This window comes from Rhinatrema bivittatum, chromosome 7 (genome assembly GCF_901001135.1).
Source record: "Rhinatrema bivittatum chromosome 7, aRhiBiv1.1, whole genome shotgun sequence".
NCBI classification, from domain to species: domain Eukaryota; kingdom Metazoa; phylum Chordata; class Amphibia; order Gymnophiona; family Rhinatrematidae; genus Rhinatrema; species Rhinatrema bivittatum.
Window position 1 is genome coordinate 122,816,190 of NC_042621.1, and position 24,201 is coordinate 122,840,390.

Below are 24,201 nucleotides of genomic sequence, written 5' to 3' on the forward strand. Positions count from 1 at the left end.
TGGGAAAAACGGCACACAAAAATAACCCCTAAACCCACCCCGACCCTTTAAAACTAATCCCTTTGCTTCCCCCAGCCTCCCGACCCCCCCAAAAACATTTTACAGGTACCTGGTGGTCCAGTGGGGGTCCCGGGAGCGATCTCCCGCTCCCGGGCTGTCGGCTGCCACTAATCAAAATGACGCCGATGGCCCTTTGCCCTTACCATGTGACAGGGTATCCGTGCCATTGGCCGGCCCCTGTCACATGGTAGGAGCACTGGATGGCCCATGCCATTTTTAACGATGGCGCTGGCCATCCAGTGCTCCCTCCATGTGACAGGGTACGGATACCCTGTCACATGGTAAGGGCAAAGGCCATCGGCGCCATTTTTATTAGTGGCAGCCGACGGCCCAAGAGCGGGAGTTTGCTCCCGGGACCCCCACTGGACCACCAGGTACCTGTAAAATATTTTGGGGGGGTCGGGAGGGTGGGGGAAGCAAAGGGAATAGTTTTAAACGGTCGGGTGGATTTTTTGTTTATCGGCTCTGGCACAGCCGATAAACAAAACCTCGATCGGGCCCGTTGGAAAAAAACCCACATGTGAATTGGAACCGGAATCCGAACCGATTCCGGTTCCGATTCACATCTCTAGTTATTATATTCTCTGTTTTATTCTCCATTCCTTTCCTAATAACTCCTAGAATTCTGTTTGACTTCTTGGCTACTGCCACACACTGAGCAGAGGATTTAAACTTAGTGGGGTAGATTTTAAAACCCCTGCGCGCGTATATCCTCCCGGATTTACGCGCGCAGGGCACTTGCGCGCTGGCACGCCTATTTTGCATAGGCCGCCGACGCGCACAAAGCCCCGGGATGCGCGTAAGTCCCGGGGCTTCCTAAAAGGGGTGGGAGGGGCGTGTCTGGGGTGTGTGTCCAGGGGCAGGGGGCGGTCCGGGCTGGGTCCGGGGGCGGGCCGGGAGGGCGGTCCCGAGTCCCCTGGCACTGCGGCCTGTGCCAGGGGATGCCGGGGCGGCGCGTGCAACTTTATACCTGCTTCAAGCACTGTTTCCATTTCTAGGTCATTTATAAATATGTTAAAAAGCAGTGGTCCCAGTATAGATCCCTAGGCCACTTCACTATTCACCTTTCTCCATTGAGAAAACCGACCATTTATCCCTATACTCTGTTTTCTATTTTTTAACCAGTTCTCAATCCATAATAGAACATTGCTTCCTATCTCATGACTTTTTAATTTCCTCAAGAGTCTCTCATGAGGTATTTTGTCAAATGCTTTCAGAAAATCCAGATACATTATATCTTCTGGCTCACCTTTAGCCACATGTTTATTCACACCCTCAAAAAATGTAACAGATTGGTGAGGCAAGATTTCCCTTAACTAAATCCATGTTTGCTTTGTCCCATTAAACTATGACTATCTATATGTTCAGCACATTTCTCTATAATAGTTTCAACCATTTTGCCCAGTACTGACATCAGGTTTCCCAGTCTGAAATTTATTGGATCAACCCAGAATCCTTTTTAAAAGTTGGCATTACATTGGCTACTCTCAAAACATCAGGTACCATAGCTGATTTCAATGTTAGTTTACAAATTACTAATAGTAGGATTGCAGTTTCATTTTTCAGTTCTTTCAGTACTCTGGGATATATACCACCTTGTCCAAGTGATTTGCTACTATTTACTCTGTCAATTTTTCTTATAACATCTTCCAGGTTCACTGAGATTTGTTTTAGTTCCTCTGAATCATCACCTTTAAATATCACTTCTTGCATGGGTATCTCCTTTACATCTTCTTCAGTAAAAACTGAAGCAAAGAATTCATTTAGTCAGTCTGCTATGGCCTTGTCCTCTTTTAGTGTCCCTTTTACCCTCGATCATCTAATGGTCCAACTGACTCCCTCACAGGTTTCTTCTTTAAAATGTACCTGAAAAGGTTTTTATTATGCATTTTTGCTTCCACAGCAAGCTTCTTTTCAAATTCTATCTTACCTTCCTTATCAATGCTTTGCATCAAACTTGTTAGTGCTTATGCTGTTTCCTGTTATCTTCATTTGGATCCCTTTTTCTATTTTTTGAAATATGTTCTTTTGGCTAGGATAACCTCTCTCACCTCACCTTTTAACCAAGTCAGCAGCCATTTGGCCTTTTCTTACACCTTTTTAAATGTGATTTGGACTTCCAAGATGGTATTTTTAAACAACATTCATGTGTGATATAAATATTTGCAGCTACTCCTTTCTGGTTTTTCCCTTCTGTTTTTCTCATTTTATTATAGTCCGCTCTTTTGAAATTTAAATGCTATTGCAGTAGATATCTTTAGTGTTCTCCCTCCAGGTATGTTAAATTTGATTATATTATGATCACTATTGCCAACTGGTCCAAACATTGGGATGAATAGACTTGTTGATAATATTTCTCATTTGTCAGTAGTTGAGACTGATAAATGTGCTATTTTAACTGGTTGCTTCTTGGTACTAATAAATGTGTCTATTTTATTTATTTAAAAAAGGAATATTCTGCCTCATGCAATTTTTATTGTTCTGGGCAGATTACAGTAAAAACATAAAAATCTTCTATAACAATAACCAAATATAGACATATAAAACAAAAGCATCACAATACAATAGATTCAAATAATAAATAAATTGCACTAAGTAGCTCCAATTAGTATCCCTCTCCAGTCATTCTAGAAAATCATGGATAAGCCAGTTTAAATAAATGTGTTGATGGTATTTCTTATTTGTTGGTAGTTGAGCCTGATGGATTACTTCATTTGATTTCTTACTGATTGCTTGTTGAAATTGATGGAGTTGTTACTTCTCATTAGTTGCTTGTTGGAACTAATGGAATTTTTGAGATTGTTCCTCATTGATTGGTTATAAGGACTAATTAAAGCATTGATGGTATTTCTAATTGGTTAGTTTGATGAATGTGATGATAGTATTTCTTATGGATTGATTGTTGGGACTGATAGATGTGTTGATGTTGTTTTTCACTAGTTGAATTTTGGGATTGATGGATATGTTGATGTTCTTTTTTACTGGTTGGCACAGTGTTCATCCAGCTGTGGTGAGGGCATCCAGCAGCGACAGGTGCTATGCAAGGCCAGTGATAACAGCATTGGGCAGTGTGACAGTGAGAAACCAGACACCATTCAACCCTGCAAGATGGTACCCTGCCCAGGTAAGGAATTTAAAAACGTCACAGTAAGGCACTTGGGAACAGAAAGGGGCGGATTTTCAGAGCCCTGCTCTCGTAAATCCGCCTGGATTTACGCGAGCAGGGCCCTGCGCGCCGGTGGGCCTATTTTACATAGGCCCACCGGCGCGCGCAGAGCCCCGGGACTCGCGGAAGTCCCGGGGTTCTCCGAGGGGGGCGTGTCGGGGGCGTGTCGGGGGGCGGTCCCTGTCGGCGCGCCGTTTTGGGGGCGTGTCGGCAGCTTTTTGGGGGCGGGTACGGGGGGCGTGGCTACGGCCCTGGGTGGTCCGGGGGCGTGGCTGCGCCCTCCGTACCCGCCCCCAGGTCGCGGCCCGGCGCGGAGGAGGCCCGCTGGCACGCGGGGATTTACGCCTCCCGGAGGGAGGCGTAAATCCCCCAACAAAGGTAAGGGGGGGGGGTTAGACAGGGCCGGGCGGGTGGGTTACGTAGAGGAAGGGAGGGGAAGGTTAGGGGAGGGCGTTAGAGGATTCCCTCCGAGGCCGCTCCGATTTCGGAGCGGCCTCGGAGGGAACGGGGGTAGGCCGCGCGGCTCGGCGCGCGCCGGCTATACAAAATTGATAGCCTTGCGCGCGCCGACCCAGGTTTTTTAGTAGATACGCGCGGCTCCGCGCGTATCTACTAAAATCCAGCTTACTTTTGTTTGCGCCTGGAGCGCAAACAAAAGTAAGCTATTCGCGGAATTTTGAAAATCCGCCCCAAAGCATTTTCTCAGCACTCCAGTCTATTTCTTCCTTTTCTATTTTCTTGTCATTTCTTGGAGAGGCCTTTCTTTGTTTATAAGCATGGATGTACACCGACTAAACCATACAATAAACTGGAAGTTCTGCAGTACAGGCACAAATATTCAGAGCCTTTCATCTGTAGAGCTAGAGGATTGGCACAGGCATGCAGAGTGTTTGCATATCTTAAAGTGGCACTTTGAGAATTGGAAATAATAAGCCCTAGCATTGGCATACATACCAAAGATGCCACAAGTTAAATGGGCAAAAAAGCTAAATTACCCTTGTACTCTTAGAGATTTTCCATCTAGACCAGTGATGAAATGCTTTACTCATTAGCGAGGCAAATTTTGAAAGTTTGCACACTTACTACCTATGCTGTAACTTTATTGTTCTGTGCATACATGGAGAACTTTGGTTATCACTGCTATCAGTCCAGCAACCTTTCCAGTTAACTGATGGAAAGTAATTCATTCATTATTTGTATTTGTATAACACATTTTATATTAATTGTACTCCAGCCACCTTTGGAGTGAAATGTACTACAATATGACCTGCATCCTTGTGTGACATCTTTGGAGGGCAAATAAAAATATTAATATTTATTTATTTATTTATTTATTTTTACCTTTTATATACCGATGCACCTGTAATAATATAATAATAATATTATAAAAAAGATAATATAAAAAAAATTATTAAAAAAATTATAAAAAATAATATTATAAATATTAAAATAATATTAATATTTATATATATTTATATATAATATAAAAAATATTATAAATAATATTATAAAAAATAATATTATAAAAAAGAAATAATATTTATATTTATATATATTTATATATAATATAAAAATAATATTATAAATAATATTATAAAAAAAAATAATATTATAAAAAAGAAATAATAATAATATTATTATTTCTCAATTTAAATTCCTAAATCAGCACAAGGAGACAAAGATAGCAGTGAAAGTCCACAGCAGAGCCAGAATTAGAACTGAGGGATCACAAGAGTTCTTCCAACTCCAACTCCAACTCCCAACTCCCAATTCCAATAACAAAACATTCTTCTGGAACTAATTTTGACTTCTACTCTTTTGTAGAAGTTCTTCAGTTTGATAATCATATTCCCTATACCTTTACACCTGGGAAAAATAGTCAGGGGGTAAAATTTCCACTTTCTGTCTCTTGTATTTTGCTTCTCATTGAAAGTCTATACAAGAAAAGTCTGCTGGGATAGGGAGTTGAACCCAGGTCTCCAACTTGGCATTAACCTGTAAGCCAGGAGTGGCCAACTCCAGTCCTCGAGAGCCACAAGCAGGCCATGTTTTCAGGATATCCACAATGAATATGCATGAGATAGGTTTATTTATATGCTCTGTCTCCATTGTATCAAAATCCATCTCATGCATATCCATTGTGGATATCTTGAAAATCAGACCTGTTTGTGATTCTCGAGGTTCAGAATTAGCAACCCTTGCTCTAAGCCATTGGATATGCTAACTTCCCTCACTTCTGCAAAGGCAGGTTACATCAAAGCATAACCCTTCTTCTTTCAAAAATGGTATCAACTCTATTAGCTCCACCACCATCAAATACCTCCAGCTTCCTCTGCTGTGCTGCAACATTCTCTGTAGAGATTACAGCAATATATTCTTTTCACCCTTCTTAGCCATTTCTTGTTCGACTCATTCTCAGGAAAGTCATCGAGTCTTGCCTCAAATGCAGATACCAGCGAAGTCATCACACCAAAAGTACAGTGGGTGGCGCCTCCAAGTGACCCAAAGAATGCCATCAGCAAGATCTCGCCCAGTAAGTTGCCACCAGAACCAGAAAACTGAGTGACATTGGTGACTCATATATTACTAAAACAGTGACACACTAACCCTTTAGAGTCTGCAAGTTCTGAGCTCCTGCCATTAGTGACAAATGCACGCCTGCAAAAAACCTGGTCTGCAGGCATCAAAGTATTAAGCCCTGTAGAAATGCATGGTGTCATATGCATGGTGCATTCTTTTACAGGATGAGATATGTATGCTGCATGCAGGCATTCTGTGGGGAAGGAGACACAGAACGGAAGTGTCCTCCAGCTGCATTAATTTCTTGTGTGCCATTCTGATTGCCATAAAAGGTATCTCATCACATGAGGAGTAGTGGGTTCATAACATGAATAAAATCTGTGCTTTAGATGTTCAGGGGCTGAACATTAAGGGCCAGATTTTAAAAGGGTTACGCGCATAAGGTACGCACGTAACACTTTTAAATCCCCCCTGCATGCGCTGAGCCTATTTTGCATAGGCTCGGTGGCGCGTGCAAGCCCCGGGCGCGCATAAGTCCCGGGTCTTGCAAAAAGGGGCAGCCAGGGGCATGGCCAGGGGCATGGTTTAGGATCGGGGGCGTGTTTGGGGGCGTGTGGGCGGTCTGGGGCGTGGCCGAGTGCCCCGACACAGCGGCCTGTGTCGGGGCCTGCTGCGCCGGCGTACGTAAGTTACTACTGCCCGGAGGCAGTAGTAACTTTTAAGATAAAGGTAGGGAGGGGGTTTGGATAGGGCCGGGGGATGGGTTAGGTAGGGGAAGGGAGGGGAAGGTGCGGGGGGGGGGTGAATGGAAAGTTCCCTCCGAGGCTTCTCCGATTTTGGAGCGGCCTCGGAGGGAATGGGCAGCGCGTGCAGGGCTCAGCGCGCGCAAGGTGCACAAATGTGCACGCCCTTGCGCGCGCCAACCCCGGATTTTATAAGATACGTGCGGCTACACACGTATCTTATAAAATCCCGCGTACTTTTGTTCGCGCCTGGTGCGCGAAGATTTGTAAAATCTACCCCAATGTAATTTGTATTTTATCTTCAAGTGAATAATGTAAAGGTTACAGCCTAACCCAAACATGTTTATGTTAAATTTAGCTGTCCTAGAAGTGTTACGTTGGAAGGATAGTTAAAAATGTAAAAAACTTAAAGCCCATAATAGTTTACCAAAAAATGGGAATACACTTCACTTCCAGGCCCTATCTGCACACAAGCACGACTTCTTTCATAAACTTGCATATCTGCATACCCTCATATATGTATGCATTTGGCAACCAATTCTGCCGCACCAGTTGAAGAACAGCTGGAATGCAGAAAAAACAGGCAGATGTGCAAATAGTTTCCAGTAACCCAAAACAATCACTTTATGAAAAAGCATTTTTTATTTAACAGCTGTAAAATCCAAAGAGACAACTCCTAGTAGACAGTGTTTCTTCTTTCTCATGAATTCCCTTTGCTTTGTTTACGGGATCTATTTGTTAGTCCTTATTGGTATGATGTAAGTGCAGTACAAAAATAAGATGTCAGTCGAGTGGAGACATTATTATGCATTAGTGCATACTTGCACCCAAGGTGTATTTTTCACTTGAGTGGTCAACAAGATTTTGTTCTTAAGAAGATCCAGAGTAACCAAAAATGTGACCGTATAGCAGAAGTCACACATTCCTTTTGCAGAGTAACTTTATACTGAGGGTTAGCAATATGATATGTTTCTTTCCTTTGGTTCCTTGCAGCAAATCTGTTTATCTAATAGGGATAAATAGATTTCTTGTATGGTATCAATATTTGTATTGTATTTCTGATGCTCAAGCCAGAAAAAAAAAAAGAACAATAGAAAGTAATTTTATAAATGCTTGCTAAAGAGCCGCACTAGGTTCCGTGAACAGTCGGCTACAACCAGATTTGCTTGGCTTGTAGCAACAGTTCCTCCATCTTTTGTTTCCTATGGAGACATCCATGCAGCAAGTCAGGAAGGACAGGCCATCCCCTAAACCTAACCAGACTCTATGAGGTGGCACATACTTGCTTTCTAAACAAATGTTATTATTTTTTCTTCTATTTACAGAAATTCAGTGATCTCAATTTATAGTAAGGGGCAAAAAAAAAAAAAAATAAAGCAACATTTGTATTTTTAGAATTGAACTGCCTCTTTAAGTAAAACAGGTGAGCTATAACCCCATAATAATAAAAGCAAAACCTGGTAAAATGAAGGCTACTGCCACTACGTATTTTGTTTTATTTAGGGAACTGGAACCCCACTGCCCAAAATCTCTCTACATACAAGGCACATCCCTAAATTGAACCAACATAAAATTGTTTAGATTTTTTTGGTGAAACCTGATATGTATGTGTGTGTATGTATGTATGTGTGTATATATATATATGTAATTCTTTTTAAAGGGATTAGCTAACTACTAAACCATTCTAGCACTAGTACTGTGCATTGATTTTCATTGCATCTCTGGTGAAAATGCTATCAACTGGAATATTTATGAAGTATGCCACCATGATATAAACATTATTATTCTATAACGCCCACCCTATTGCAGTGAGACTTTTTTGTTGCAGATATTTAGTGCTGTGTAGTCTTTGTAGGTACTTTCCCAGCCATTCTCCTCATTCTTCTGATATTCCTCCTGGGAGGCTAAGGCCTGAGGTGTCATTCTTGGCCAACTGAGATCAGTCAGCTCCATGTGGCATCCAGATTTACATAGAAATAAAGGATATGGCAGGACATAGAGTCCACCAGCACACAGAGGGAAACAGCATGACTGCCAAACTACAGGGCCAATATCCCTCTCCCAAAATGCCATAAGGATCATTGCCAGAAGATGAACAATTATACCATGTCATACAAATGAGCCATGTAACCACTTATGGCACCAATACAATTCCAGAACTTTCTGGAAAATACTAGAAATCTTTTCTGCACATGTGTGGGACTTCCCATGCTGCAGTGGCCTCACTGCTGATCTCATTTTTATTTTTTCTACTGGCCCAGTTAGATTAATTCCTACAGGCACCACGGTTTTCAGTTCAGCCTTCTTGCTTTTCCTCTTGCCTAAGTAGGAAATTATATTATTTTATACTCTCATTTCCATAGTCAGATTTTCATCCTTTTACAAGTTTTATTTTCTTTTTCGACTTTCTGCCAAATTGCCACCCACCACTGACTTTTCAGCAGGAAATGGGGCATTGTACAGACCTATGACTGCTTTTTCTTTTACAGGCATTATTTCTCCAAAGAAACTTTTTTTGTCTTGATTGCATGGCATCAGTTTTTGTCATGAAGTGAGAGAAGTGGGCCAGTGGCTTCAAATTCTGAGAAGTACACATGGAAGATATCCTTCGCTCTAAATCTTGTATAGAGATTCCATGTTGGTTTAACTTGCCACACAGTTCCAAGAGCCTGAACATGCTGGAGGATCCACATGATCTGAAGTGGGCATGCCTGAAGGTTAACTTTGTCTCTCAAACAGGGGCTGCTCTGCGCCAATCTTCCCAGGGCCATCCTGATGCTTTTGAGTTGTTCCTTGATGGGACTATCAGTCTATATAGTCTCCTATGAGGTCTACCCCATTGTTAATTTCTGCATTATTCAACACTGAGTGAAAAAGGGTTATACTCTATGCACTATTGGCACTAAGGTTTGAGCGTTGTGTCCTTGACACCAACGGGTATGTTGTGACCTACCAACTGATATGTCTCTGTTGGCACCAAGAATGACTTGGCTCCTTGAGCACTTGTCTAAGATGGCTGTTTCAAGGGGTATCATTTTACTGCTCCAACATCCAATCCCTAGCTCCTGTGGCCTGGATGTTAAAGGGATGTAATTTGATTTCTCATTTTTTTCTAATGAAGTAACCCAAGTCCTTCTGGTTTCTAGAAAAGAATCAATTAGAAGGTCTTATGGTTAAAATGGAGGAGGTTTGCCATCTATTGTGAGGGCAGGGCTCTAGGTCCATTCTCCTGCCCCACACAACAACTATTTAAATACCTTCTACATCTCTTCAGTCTGAAAACCAACCAATTACAGTATGTCAATTGGCGCATATCACCAATATGTAGAAGGAAACCCTGTTCCTGTTCAGCCTTGTCAGAGTCATGTTGGCTCTCTTCAGCTGAAACCTCCCATTACATTTCTCACTGTGTCATCGATGTGATTCCAGTCCAGCTGATGAAAATCTCTTTTCAGTCTCTGAACTTGTGATCATAAGTATATATTCTAGAAGGTCCCTTTTTTGATGATGGTCCCATCAGCTCATAACGTCAATGATCTCCAAGCCCTAGTGACATATCCACTTTATACTAGGATTCACCATAATAAGATAGTAGTCTGCACACAAGCACATATTCCAAGTTTCTGACTAAGATAGTGACAGTTTTCCAGCTTAATCAGTCAATCAACCTACTAACATTTTCCCTAGGCCACATGCTTATAAGGATGACACAGTTCTCCATTGTTTGGATTGCAAGAGAGCAGACTCAAGCCCATAGAAAATCCACCCAATGTTTTGTTTCTTTTAATCCCAACTGACCTGTTAATGAGGCGACAAAACACACAGGGCTCGATATTGAAAGTGCATTCAGCACTCAATAGCCAGATACGTAGGACTTATCTGGCTATCTAGCAGTCTGCTTTTAGCTGGTCAGATTGTAGACGGGCAGTGAGCGGATCAGGGAGGCAATACTTATCCGGTTAACTTAACCGGATAAGTAGTGATATTCGCTCTTACTTGGTTAAGCTAATTGGATAAGTTAGACCAGGCACAGAGCTGGTCTGACTTAGCTGGATATAACCTATCCAGCTAAGTAGCGAGATATATGCAGATATTCAGCGGCATAGCCATGCCGCTGAATATCCCTTGTAACTTAGCCAGATAAGTCTTATTCGGCTAAGTTACTTAACCAGCCAGCGCTTGATATCGGGCCTACAATCTCCAGCTAGGTAGCGGACTGCATCATTTTGTTATGCCTAGGCAGGACTGACTGTAAGAGGGGCATGTCAACGCCATGGTGATATCAGTTGCTAATCTGAAGCCCATCTCCCTTGAGATTAGCAAGGATGTGACTGGGAGTTCAGTCCATCACATAATTATCTGGACAGGGCCTTCTCTTGGGATAGTAGATGTGGATGTCCATCCTGTCCATGATTTTTAAGGGTCAGAACCCAACTCCCTCCCTTCTAGGGCCCATGTTATGGTCTTGGATTATCTTCCCTGTTAAAGTTAACATGTAAACAAAATGATATACCAGAACAATGTGCAGCCCTGAAGCATAGAAAATGATGGCAGATGAAGACCATATGGGCCCTCCAGTGTACCATCCATATCTCCTGTTCAGCTTTATTGTCCCTTCCTATTCCTCAGAGATTCTCTGTGCTTGTCCCATGTTTTCTTCAATTCTGATTTATTTTTTTTTAGATTAGCGCTTGCCTTTTCATTGTTAGCGCAAGGCGAGTTACATTCAGGGTCTGTAGGCACTTCTCTGTCCCCAAAGAGCTTACAATCTAACAGGCCAATGCAGAAAGGTGCATTTAGTTGAACGCACCTGTCTGTCTGCACTTGAATGCGCATTTTCTGGGCATAAAACTTACTGCCGATGCAGCAGAGAGTTTTGCGCGCAGAAAATGTGCGTTATTAAATGAAAATATTGCTTAGCGCCCTCACATGAAAATCCCATGCAAATGAGGGCATTAATCTATATTTCCCAATGTGGAGAGACAGCATCCGGCCAGCCCGCCTTTCTTAGTGCTGGACACTTAACTCCTGGGTCAGGGCTGGAGTAAAGTTTTGAGCGCTATGAATAAAATAGAAAAAAAAAGTCAAAAAAAAAAAAAAGTCAAACTCTCCAGGTAAGTGCTGGCAGCCTCTGCCACTTAACTGGATAATTACTGACTTATCTGGGTAAGTGGCAGTAGCTGTCGGCTATTTGGCAGCTTGCCACTACTTAGCCGGATAAGTACTTCATTGTCAGAGCTTTCCACTGCCAGATAACCTGATAAATCAGTATTTATCAGTGATAGCGGTGGCTGCTCCACTTATGCAATTCACGAATATCTCCATTCCCCTCTTCCCAAGTTAAAATGTGCGTTTGGCCTGTGCCAGTTTAACATCCAGATTACTGCATCAGCCTGTGAGTTTGCACCTGAGGCGATGGAGGGTGAAGTGGCTTGCCAAAGATTGCAAGGAGCATCAGCAGGTTTTGAAAGCTGGCTTTCCGGGTTCTCAGCCTGCTGCTCTAACCTACTCCTCCAGACAGTCATACAGGCTTCATCTCCACCAGCTCCACAGGGAGGCTGTTCCATGCATCCTCCACCCTTTCAGTAAAGAAGAGATTATTCCTGAGTCTACCCCCTTTCACCCTCATCTCATGACCCTTTTTTCAGAGCCACATTTCTGTTGAAAGAGGTCCACCTGCTGTGTGTCTCTGTCATATCTCCCATTTCCCATCTTTCCTCCAGGGTATACATGTGAAGGTTTGTCCCCATATGCTTTTTTATGAAGACTATTGACCATTTTAGTAGCTGACCTTCAGTTTATATCCTTTAGAAGGTTAGGCTTGCCAACTGGCTCCTGATTTTCAGGGCAGGTGCATCTAAGTCTGCTTTTACCCCACTGCATGCTAGGACTTCTGGATCTGCTTTCCTATTATATTCCCTAAGAAAAGCATGCAGGTCCATGCATGCAGTGGGGTAAGCTCAGGACTGGCTCAACCTGTCCTGAAAATCTGCAATCAGTTGGCAACCCTTTTGAAAGTCTCTAGAATTGTACACAATACCCCAAATAAGGTCACACCAGAGACATATAAAAGCATTATCATCTTTTTCCTGCTGGCTTTTCCTCTCCCTGTGCACCCACACATCCTTCTGGCTTTTGCTGTCACCTTGTCTACCTATTTGGCCAACTTAAGATCCTCAGATATGATCACCCTCAGACTCCACTTTTGTGCACAAAAGAACTTCACCCACTGTACTATACAACTCCTTTTGGAATTTCATAATACATGCTTGCAATTGTAAAACACACTTGAGAATATCTTCAGTCTGGTGAAAGCAGTCACTTGACCGTGCAGGCAAAGGGCACCTATAACACACAGAATCCTGGATTTCACCAGCTAACTTCCTATCGGATTCATATATTAGTAGTTTCTAGGCATTATTGGTTATCTTGTATTGATTTACTTATTTCTTTTTGCAGAGGAACCCTGTCTGGGAGATAAATCCATATTCTGCCAGATGGAAGTCCTTGCTCGCTACTGCTCTATCCCTGGCTACAACAAACTCTGCTGTGAGTCCTGTGGCAAAAAGAACCCAGGCACCAATCTGCCACCAAACACAGAGCAAGCTGCTTCAGAAACCCGATCTTCAAAGGGGGCAGTGCTGCCCACCCTCATGCCACCTACGCCCGATCTTCCCACCGCTCCCAGCATGCTCCTGGCGCAGGATGCTGTGGCTTGTACACAGTCACAGCTTATTCACGGCCTTCAGAGCGATCCTGGAGAGTCCACTACCAAGGAGATGATTTCGGTCACTTCCAAAGCGTGGTCTAAGAGCGACGATACCTCTTCAGCCGGGACAGCCAGACTACCTCACAGCCAGCCACCGGCCACATCAACGGCGGCAGCAGGGTGGAACACTAATGAATTCTCAGATGGCGCGTCTTACCAGGGGAGAATAAAACCTCTGCCGGCAAGCACAGGCAGGACAACTTCGCCACATCCCCAAATGCAGCGAAGCGGGGGGGAGGCTGGCCCCCAGCCGGGCACCAATCTCCGAACCTCCCCTGTGGTGACATGAGTTTTACGTTCTCAGCAAAGGTTTCCTGACTTTCATAGTGTCTTCTAGGCTGAGCAGTTTTCATATTTACGTCAACAGAGGGACAGCTTTAATTTTTAATGGATCTTTTTTTATTTTTGGCTGAAGCACTTTTTAATTTAAAAAAAAAAAAAAAAAAACCAACAAAAAAAACTGCAGGGGTTGCTGTTCTGAAAAAAAAAAAAAAAGGAAGGCTCCTGAGCATTGAGATAACTGCAGCCCCACAGTGCAATTTAACATTCGATGTTGTCGTAAAGGTGCTACCACCAACACGTTGCAAAGAGCAAAACACAAAACAGAAGCAAAATGAGCATTTCTCGACCTCTCACCTCAGCTTTTCCATCCAAATGGTGCTGTGTCTGAGCTACAAAACACTGTGGGGGACTTGTAATCCCCAATGAAAATGGTGCTGAAGTTGAATATAAACATTTATGGGGAAAAACTGGGAATTCTTGGTCGGAAAGGTGCTGCCTGCATATACATTTTTATCCTTTCAGTGATAACTGTCCTGGTATCAGCCCCAGGTTCTGAAAACGGGTCCTGAGCACCTCCTTCCCTGGGCCAGCCCGAGTAAAACAGAATGCACAGTAGGGCATGAGCTGATCTGGGGGAGGTGGGGGTGCAAACTTACAGCTGCCCTGCTTGCTTGAAAGAGCTGGGACAGAAACTGTACAGGGCATTTAAAAAATTGCAGCTTTGCACGGGTGCCTGCAGGCTGCTCTACTTCACTTTTCTAGAGATATCTGACATGTTAGGCAGCCTCCACTCGACATAACCCATTCAATTTCTAATCCAGAAATGGTGTCAAGGCATTTTGGTAAGATGGGAACACTCACTGAAATAATTGTTAGCCTAAAAACATAAGCTGTCCCTGTTCAATCCTGTAGTTTGGGGGGTTGGAGGGGGTCTTTTAAAATCACTTTTCCCTCTCTTGTCTAACAATATACCAAGTAGTCAAAGGCCCCCTGTTGATTGAGGGCTGGAAGGGAAGCCACTCTTCAAATCCAAATCCCAGTATTATTGCTCCAAACCAGCAAGAATTATGCTTGCTGTATGTGACTATTAGCCCTCCCCCGAGCCCACGCCCTTGACGTCTGTGGCATATCTGTCAGCCCCAGCAGCCTGGGCCTCCTGTGCTGTATAGCTCAGCCATCAGGCTCACCACACTGGCTCCCACGAGATTATGCAGCCCAGTCAGTAGTGATTCATCTCTAAAATGCCTTCTGTGGGGTAGGCTGAAAGCAAAAGCTATCTGCAGCTTAAACCATAGCGTTTTAGTAGCTGTATTGATCCTCAAGAAAACTGGATTCTTTGTAGGTTGTAAAACCTTTTATTGGACCAATGTAAGAATAATCCAAAAATGAAGTCGTATATGATCTTTCAAGAGCAGGTGCTATCATCTGATATGGATGCAAGGCTGAAAGAGGGAAGCATATATAGTTAGTAAGCTTGCGGGGTAGAACGTCTCACAGTAGTGGTCTTCAGGAAGTGGCAAATGGTAGCTGAATTAGCATCAGTTAGAGTCAATTACCAGAAACTAACTTTAAGTGATGTCGCTGTGTAAATGTGCATTGTGCATATTACCTGTCCGGAGATTCTCTGACCACTTACCCAGTGCTGTCTGCCGCCCAGTAATAATTTATAATTTTAAACAGATTATTTATGTAGCTTAAACATGGCAAGTACAAGCTTCATAGGGCCCAGCCAGCTGTATTTCACAGCTATAGCTGGCGCACTGGCTTCCAGTATCATATGTCAGTTCTTTCCACTGGTGTGATAGGATGCAAAGAGCCAGAACTAGCTGCAGATGTGATGGACAACCAGCCTGGTCCTGCAGATATTTTAGGTGCTATGGGTTTGCTCTCTTTAAAATCCATTTTTAAATGAAAGTGTAAGTTATTACTTTCCAGGGCTCTACTGCCCAGTTATAACATATAAAGACCTGCTATAACACAATAGTAGTGAAAAGGTGCATATAAACATTAAATGCCTCTTTGCCATAAAGATAAAATATCCTTTATCTGTTATATGAACTTAATTTGGTGCAGGATTTATTCTCTCTACTTTCCAGTAAAATAAGAAGTTTTCATAACTAACATATTTTTGTCAGACAGAAGCAGCTGTCTCACTTATAATCAATGAGAATTCTGATAGGCGGCCTTTATGAGGGCAATTTTCCAATTTTTTTTTTTTTTTTTTTGCTAGGAAACAGTTTACCCACATAAAACGGGCTTTTAAAAAAAGGCCACCCTCAGTGCCAGTAAAAACATATGCATTACTTTTCACAGCAGGTATTCTTTTACCCATGGGGAAAAGGGATCCTTTCTGAGAATGGAGAAAGGTCGGGGGAGTGAAAGTTCCTACAGATATCTCACACATACTTTTTCCCACCCACCTGACCCACACAAGTAGCAGGTGCAAGGCACCACAGATTTTGCCAACTGGATTTTCAAACAGAAATTCCACAGGGAATTTCCCTTTTAACCTGAGCTTGCTTGAGTGCAACCAGCGTGGGGAACCTGAGAATTGCTGCCACTGGGTCTTCTATAGCAATAGATCCATGAGTCATTGCCAATAGAGTGTCCATTTACTAAGCATGTTTCCCATAGACACATAGTGGGAGAAAGCCTTTAGTAAACTGGACCCATAATATGGTAATTCACACATAGTATTCAAATGAGGAGCCACAATGCAACTATGAGAGGCCATTAGTGAAAGCAAGTGATGTTGCTTCAGTTGGCTTATGAGATGCCCTATGTCAATACCACTAGCTGATAATATTTCTAATTCAACTCCTCCCCATTATACCCTTGACCCTCCCCCCACCACCACCACTTAGCTGGCTAACCATTGGTTATCTGAAACTTATCTAAGTGGCACTGAATATCTACCTCTAATTGTCTGCTACAATTCCTTATTTTGCCAGGCATTTAGATTACAAGTTACTGGTGACTTCTCTTTAGTAGCTCTTTTAGTTTTAACAACTGCAAATTTCGTGTACCAAAGCCATTCTTGCATAGCACCTGTCACATCTGATTTATTAAATCTTTTCTATAGCCAATACCTAGAGAGGGTCATTTTCAAAGGGACTTCTGAGCATAAGGCAGTGTTTTACATGCAGAAGTGGCCTTGAACAAAATTACCCACCTGACATGCGAGTAAAACGAGCGTGGATGTGTCCTGTTCATACATAGGTTTACCAGGACTGAGTGAAGGTGTTCTGGAGAGGGGTTGGGGGCAGAGTTTGAACTTAGGGGCATCCTTTGTAAAATTCAACCACATGTGGGTATATTTTCAGGAAAATGTTATGCACACCAAATAATAGGTGTAACTTGTGCAGGGTAGATTTGGTGAGACAATTTTCAAAGTGGATTTACGCATGTTTGAACAGGGAGAGGAGACTTGCATCATGTGGGGCGGTGGGTGGCATGGAGAGGGAAAGAGACTACACATGGAATGGTAGAGGGGACAGGAAGAGGTAGACCTGCATGGTGGGTGGTATTTTGGGGGTGGGAGCTTCAAGAAGAAAGAGACCTATCTAGGGTGTTGTGGGGGTTGGCGAGACTGTACATGGGGTGGGATAGCATGGTGTAGTAGGGAGGGAGAGGAAGCGAGGACTTGAGATGGAGACATGAAGTGGGAGAGAGGAGGATCCAAGCTAGAGGGAGAAGACCCAGGATGGGAAGAGAGAAGAAGAGAGAATGGAGGGACAGAGGGGAAAAGGGGGGAGAATGCCTGGAGGGAGACAGGGAAGGAGAGAGAGAATATCTGAATGGGGGATGCCATTATAGGGATGTGAATCGTTTTTCTGATGATTGAAAATATCGGAAGATATTTTCAAACTTGTCAGAATTCAGGGGGGCCCCTGTGCTCCTACCAATGGCATGGATACCCTGTCACATGCTAAGGGCAAAGGGCCATCGGCGTCATTTTGATTAGTGGCAGCTGACGGCCCAAGCGCGGAAGATCGCTCCCAGGACCCCCGCTGGACCACCAGGTACTTTAAAAATTTGGGGGGGGGGGGGGGATGCAAAAGAATTAAATTTAAAGGGTTGGGGTGTTTTGTTATTTTTCGGCACGACACAGCTGATTAAAATGGGTAAGAATCACGGGAACGAAGATTTCCCGCAGTTTTTACCCGAAATCCATACCGGAAACGAGTCTGGTACTGATTCACATCCCTAATGCCATTGACAATTTTCACCCATGGCATCATTTAGCTAGAGCTGGCTCTGTGTATACCATGTATAAAGGAATGGCTGTGGAGCTCTGGATAATGTAAGTTGTTTTGGTAATAGAGCCACACCGAATTTTCCTAGAATACAGGTCCGTCACCGGGAGATAGTGGCTGGTGTGCGGGATCTCAGCAGATCCATAGGTGAAGGTGAGAACGTTTCTCATTTCACAGTCACCTTTGCAAGGAATTAACCTACTTCCCAGGGTGATATTTCTGCTTTAACGGGAATGATCTCATGCTGAAGAGGGTCCAGGTACAAGACATTATGAGACACCCCCCCTCCCCCGACCTTTACTACATGAATGAATGATGGATTTGGTGAGGTTTTAGATGCATTGTCATGTAAAAACTGGAAGAACTACCATTTGTGTGTGACACAGCCCTTCCATTCATGTGTTTCAGTAAAATATAAGGGACTGTATTGCAGGGAACTGCCCACAGTCCCATCAGAATGCTCCTTTCCTGTAATATGTAAAGAGTGAAGGTTGGAAAGAGCCGAATTTTTCCTCAGAGCGACAAACATTCTCCTACTGCTCTTCTATTCTGATGACCTATTACTCCTTAACTATATTTCTGAAATATGTCGTACTTCCTCTAATCATATGACCTGGCTTGCCGATTTCACCTAGCCAATTTGTGACCTGTTTCAGGAGGACTTTTCTCAGTTCATTGGGACTCTTTGGGTTGGCGGCTGTGAAGGAAAGCTTGCAGCAAGGCCTGTCCATCTTTTCTTTAACTGCCTGAATCACAGGTCCTGTTATTACCACTGCACCCTTTGCAATCTGAAAGCTGACAGCGTTTTCCATTAGTGTCAAACCATTTCTTCAGAGCACCGAGAACTTCTGGTGCATCCCTCCAGCATTTCAGAAGTTCAAGCATCGAGAGAATTCTGAATGCGAGTTTACATCCCTTGAGTCATTTTGTGGTCTTGGACAAGTCATTTTATCCTCCCTGTGCCTCAGTTCTAAACCAGCAGTACCAGGACCCCCCTGTGTGACTTTGAGCAAGTCTAGGCTTGCACAACTGTAATTGAGTAATAGTATATTGTTCCTTCTCCTCTATAAAAACTTTCATGCGGTTCGGGCATTAGAATTGTGCTGCCAGGCTAACTACCCCAGAGGAGGCTGCATCCATGCTTTCTGACCCGGTGAATAATAAATAAACCCCATGTTAATCTGAAATGTTAGCACTGCTAAGAGGGCCATGTTAAACTGAATGTAGCCCTCTATCCCCCATACCCTGTGCTAGCTGGTCCTGACAATTCAGGCCAATAAGCACAAGGAAAATGTCTCTGCTGGGCTCGTGGCCTGGTACAGGGACATTCCTCCATACCCTGCCACTGTTTCTTCCCCCAATTTCTGATTATCTGTCCTGCTACGCTCCCTGTTTCTAATACCTGCCTTCATTTTCTAAGTCACAATTCCTTTCCCAGCATGCACTCCTCCATTTCTGATTCCCATTCCCCACCTCCCAGGGCACCGCAACAATCCCCTGCCTTAGTCCCCTAAGGCAACCAATGGGAGGAGCGTCTCTTACCTCTTTCTGGCTTGGAATCCTGATCTGCAATAGCACTGCTAAGGGGTAGTGCACTTTGAACCGCGTGTGCAGCTCAAAGTTTGAGGTGCTTCTAAGTGGTGCCATGAGAAATCAGGATATCAAGCCAGCAGGAAGTAAGGGATTCTTCTCTTTCTGGCTGGCCTGGGGGTTGGGGAGCTAGGGTGCTGAGGGGGTGTCAGAAAGGGGGTAATGTCAATGAAAGTATCGTTTCTTGGGGGAATTCGACAGGGATACATGTCAGGGGAAGAGAGAGTTAAGCCCAGAACACTGTCCCCCCCCCCCCCCCCCCCCAATACTGTGTAAATTAGTCTGCAGGTTCAGTGCACCATTTAACTATAGCTAGGGACCTTGTGATAAAGTCACCCAAAGAGTGCATTTGTGATTAATTTTACTGCAGGTCAGTAAATAGTGGAGTAATAGCTAATCAGTTTGTTACCCTCCTGGTTACATACGTAGTCACTGCGAAAATGAACACAACTATGTTATTTTTAACCCAGGTGCATTAGTTGGCACTACTCATTGCATTTTGACCTAAGTACATAGCACGTTGTCTAACACAGGCTGTAAATTTAGCACAAGTTAGCACACAGGTCCCCAAGTGCATAGAAATCCTATTTGAATGAATGTGGAGCCAAGCTATCATTATTAGGAAGGATAAAAAGCTAAGGGCTTAGACTGAAAGTACTGAAGTGCAAACTTTTGGAAAGGGTGTGTGTGGGTGCCAAGAGTCTGGGCAATATTCAGATATCTTTATGTGTGAGTGTTTCTCCAGACCGTCAGCGAGCTGGTAGTAGGAGAGCACAGAAGTGCATGAACAATTAGTAGACAAGGAAAGAAAGAGAGTTCAAGGAAAAGATCAGGGAAAGTCAAGCTAGAGATCACTTCAGCACAGCTCTAGTCCACCATTTATCCCCCTCCTCCCCATATGTGCCACTCTGGCTCTGAAAAATATAAAGATTGACCGACAGACCAAGAGTTTTCGTGCTTTCTACTCGCCAAAGAAGGCTGCAAGCTCATGCAGAGCCGGTGCTTCTGATATGGCAAACTAGGTGGTTGCCTAGAGTGCAAACTTTTGGGGCTGGCAAAATCCCACCAGCATAAGGCCAGAAAGGGAAAGCCAATACTGCCAAAGAAGGGAGCGCTGTGCTGAATCTGCTGCCAATAGATAAATTGGGAAGGAGGAGGGTCATGACAGAAGCTTCGCCTAGGGCACCAAATATTCTTGCATCAGTCCTGAGTTCTAGGGCTAGATTTTTAGAGGTAGGATTCGATCAGAACCTCAGCTAAATCTAGTCCTCATGACTTAACCCATTTTGCATTTTCAGAAATCTCTTGCAAAGTCTGAAGCAGTAGCACTAGATAGATTCCTCAGATTGTTTCATCTTTGGGACTGTGGCAATGTGTCCACTCAGTATGGCCAGAGAATAGGTGCAGGCCAGGCTCTCGCTGGATATTCATAAACTTTTATTATTTCACAGCAGAAAAACAACTCTGCATATCTTTGCAGCTTAGAAACAAAGCAGCAATATCATAACTGACAGTCTCTCAGTCTGGGCCTTTTTTAAGGTTCCTCCTGTTTCCCTGGGACCTCTTCTTCCCTTCTGGGCATGGCTAGATATATACCTGCCCCGAGACCTCCCGGACCAGGATTCTCTGTTGTCCGGGTTTAAGGTGGACCAGGCCACATCTCTGGATCTTATCCCTTAATGTGTTCTGGGGTTTTCTTGTGTATACCCCTTCACACATCCTCCCTCTCAGCTTAGATTGAGCAATTGTTCTTACTAAGGGCATACACCTAAGAAGACCCCTGTTTTTCTCTTCACTCCCTGTCCTATGCTGGGGCTGCTTAATCCGTTTAAGGTTTTCCCTCTCCAAATCATTTGGGAAGCCGCTCCGGGGTTCATGGGGTGCCTGCTGTTCCAATCTGGCTTGACTGCCCATAAACTGACCCCACAGGGTTTTAAACTGGGGGCAGTCATGCCGTAAAACCACTGGATAAAGAAGCCCGGGAAGTAATAGTTTGTCTGCTGGCATGGTCAGCAGGATCTGACTACTGGTATATTGCCATCTGTCACCAAATATATAGATCAGCATCACCTTCTACTTCTCACTAATATCCTCTCTCTCTTGATCAAGTCCTTTTGAACAAGTGTCTTTTACTACATCCTGAGTCTACCAGGGCTTGGGTGAGAACGTCATCTAGCTCCACTTGGATCACAAGTTCCTTAAGTTCCCAATGTGGGATGTCCACCAAGTTACAGCCTTGAAGTTTTGTGAAAGTGTTCCCCCATTCCATTTCCACTTTTCATTCTCATGCTGGGGGCCACCCTCTGCATCCTGTTCCTTCTTGCACTGCTCTGCTAGCTTATGCTCCCACTTTATGTCCAGGCCATAGGCGTTCTTCAGCTGTGTAATCCTCTGAGCCTGCCCAAAGTGCTGGTTCCCATTTAACTTTACCCGTTCCTACTAAGGCCTCTTCATTTTCTTCTTCTCCATATGGGCAGCATTCTCCCTCATGTCCACTCCCCGCACAAAGGGCCAGAAGGAGAACGTACCTATACTTTTATTACTGGGGTGTACCAGTCCTTCCGAAACTCCTTTTTTCTTTGAACTTCAGGATCGACCTTGCTTTGGAGACTTTTCTTTGTCTACCTGTACTTTAGTGTCTAGTGCCATCTGTGTCACCATGTTGACATCAATCCTTTCGTTGCAATCACACCAGCAGACTCTGGCCAAGTGACCTCTCCTTCCACAGTTGAAGCAAGCAGAGAGTGTGTGTTTGTTTGCTGGATCCATACCCCAAATTGTCCTCTTCGTAGAGTCACTGCTGGGGCCTCCACTTTCATTACTGCACCATGGATCCTGTGTGGGCTGTGTTTTTATTCTCCACATTACATCAGGCATTAATTGGGCCTGGTGGAAGACATCTTCCACTTCTAATGCTTTTTGCAAAGTGAGCCTGGGGTGCCAACAGACCCAATTCTACATGGGCTGGTCGAGCACATCTAGGAACTGTTCCAGAAACACCTGTTTGACTACTTCAAGGCCATTTTTTTCCTCTTTGCAGCTATTTCCACCCGGGGTCTTTCAGTTGGTAGAATAGGTTTTAGGGACTTTTCCCAGGCTGTATCACGTCTCACCCAAACTGTTGTCAGAAGAATATATCCTGCCCTTTCTAGGATAGTGGCCTTTACCTCCAGACTGGCTATTTGAAAGGCTGCTTCCAGTTAGCTTCTGGCCAACACATGATGTGGACGGTCCTTTTGAAGCTTCTCAAGATCTCCGAGTCCTCCCCTGCCTTCATCTTAGCGAGGATTCATCTGCTTTGTGGCAGCTTGCAGCTGGGTGAACTGTTCATATAGATTTTGAATAATTTTCTGGAGCTGCTGCTGGCCCTCCGCCAAGACTTTGTATCATCTGCTCCATGTTGGCTTATTGCTTCTAGTTGCCCAGTTAATCCATGAAAGCTCTGCACTGCTCCCCAGCATCTACACAAGAAATCTTCTTTTCTTTTTTCTTGAAAACCAAATCCTGCCTGTTCGGCACTGACATTATTAATTTCCTCTCTGCAGGTGGAGGCACTCTCCTTGGCCTGTTTAAATCTCTCTCTCCTGGGTAGCCGCTATCTCTGGGCCCCAGGAAAAAGGAAAAAGAAAAAAAAATGTCTTCTGTTTGGCGTGGGTATCTGTCTGTGCAAGCTTAGCTCAGACACCAGCGGGCGGATTTTAAATGCCCTGCTCGCGTAAATCCGCCCGGATTTACGCGAGCAGGGCCCTCGCGCGCCGGTGCGCCTATTTTGCATAGGCCGCCGGCACGCGCAGAGCCCCGGGACGCGCGTAAGTCCCGGGGTTTTTTTTAAGGGGGCGTGTCGGGGGTGGGGCCGAATGACACGGCGTTTCGGGGGCGGGACGCGGCGGGACCGGGGGCGTGGTCGAGGCCTCCGGACCAGCCCCCGGGTCGGATGACGGCGCGCCAGCAGTCCGCTGGCGCACGTAGATTTACGTCTGCTTCTAGCAGGCGTAAATTGAGGGACAAAGGTAAGGGGGGGGATTTAGATAGGGCCGGGGGGGTGGGTTAGGTAGGGGAAGGGAGGGGAAGGGAGGGGAAGGTGAGGGGAAGGCGAAAGAAAGTTCCCTCCGAGGGAACGGAGGCAGGCTGCGTGGCTCGGCGTGCGCAGGCTGCCCAAAATCGGCAGCCTTGCGCATGCCGATCCAGGATTTTATAAGATACGCGCGGCTATGCACGTATCTTATAAAATCCAGCGTACTTTTGTTTGCGCCTGCTGCGCGAACAAAAGTACGCGATCGCGCTCATTTTTAAAATCTACCCCCATATGTGACAGCATGTGCACTCAGAATGGCCAGAGAATAGATGCAGGCTAGGCTCTGGCTGGATATTCATGAACTATTTTTTATTCACAACAGGAAAACTGCATATCTTCATAGCTTATAAACAAAGAGGCATGATCACAACTTACAGTCTCTCAGTCTAGGACTTTCCTAAGTTTACTCCTGTTTCTCCAGGGGCCTCCTGTTCCCTCTTGGATCTGGCTAGACATACATTCCCAGAGGCCTCCTCCCACACCAGGATTCCCTGTTCTCTGGGCTTAAGATAAACCGGGCCAGATCTCTGGATCCGGCCCCTTAAGGTATTCTTGTTTATACCCCTTCGTAGGGACTTATTCCTAGATCTCCTTTCTTTCTTTTTTTTGCTACTAGGTACTATTTGTGATATTGCTGTAGATTTTTTTGGAAGAAAAATTGTGCACCTATCATTATGGGCCACCTTCTGCTTTGAAAAAATCTCCATCCCTGAGTTCCCTTTTGAGCTACTCATGCTGTA

General features: G+C 44.3%; 1 protein-coding gene and 1 long non-coding RNA gene across 3 annotated transcripts in view; one reads left to right on the forward strand and one right to left on the reverse strand.

Moving 5' to 3' along the window:
- Positions 1-17,034, forward strand: part of ADAMTS14 (ADAM metallopeptidase with thrombospondin type 1 motif 14) — a 314,376-nt gene extending 297,342 nt beyond the window's left edge. For both annotated transcript variants that reach the window (XM_029609051.1, XM_029609052.1), the window contains exons 20-22: positions 3,055-3,184; positions 5,646-5,759; positions 12,949-17,034. In XM_029609051.1, coding sequence (XP_029464911.1) covers positions 3,055-3,184; positions 5,646-5,759; positions 12,949-13,547 — 843 coding nt within the window. In that variant the 3' untranslated portion in view covers positions 13,548-17,034. The remainder of the gene's footprint in view (positions 1-3,054; positions 3,185-5,645; positions 5,760-12,948) is intronic.
- The window catches only part of LOC115095428, a 306,111-nt gene that overhangs the window by 196,445 nt on the left and 85,465 nt on the right, over positions 1-24,201 (reverse strand). The window lies entirely within an intron of this gene.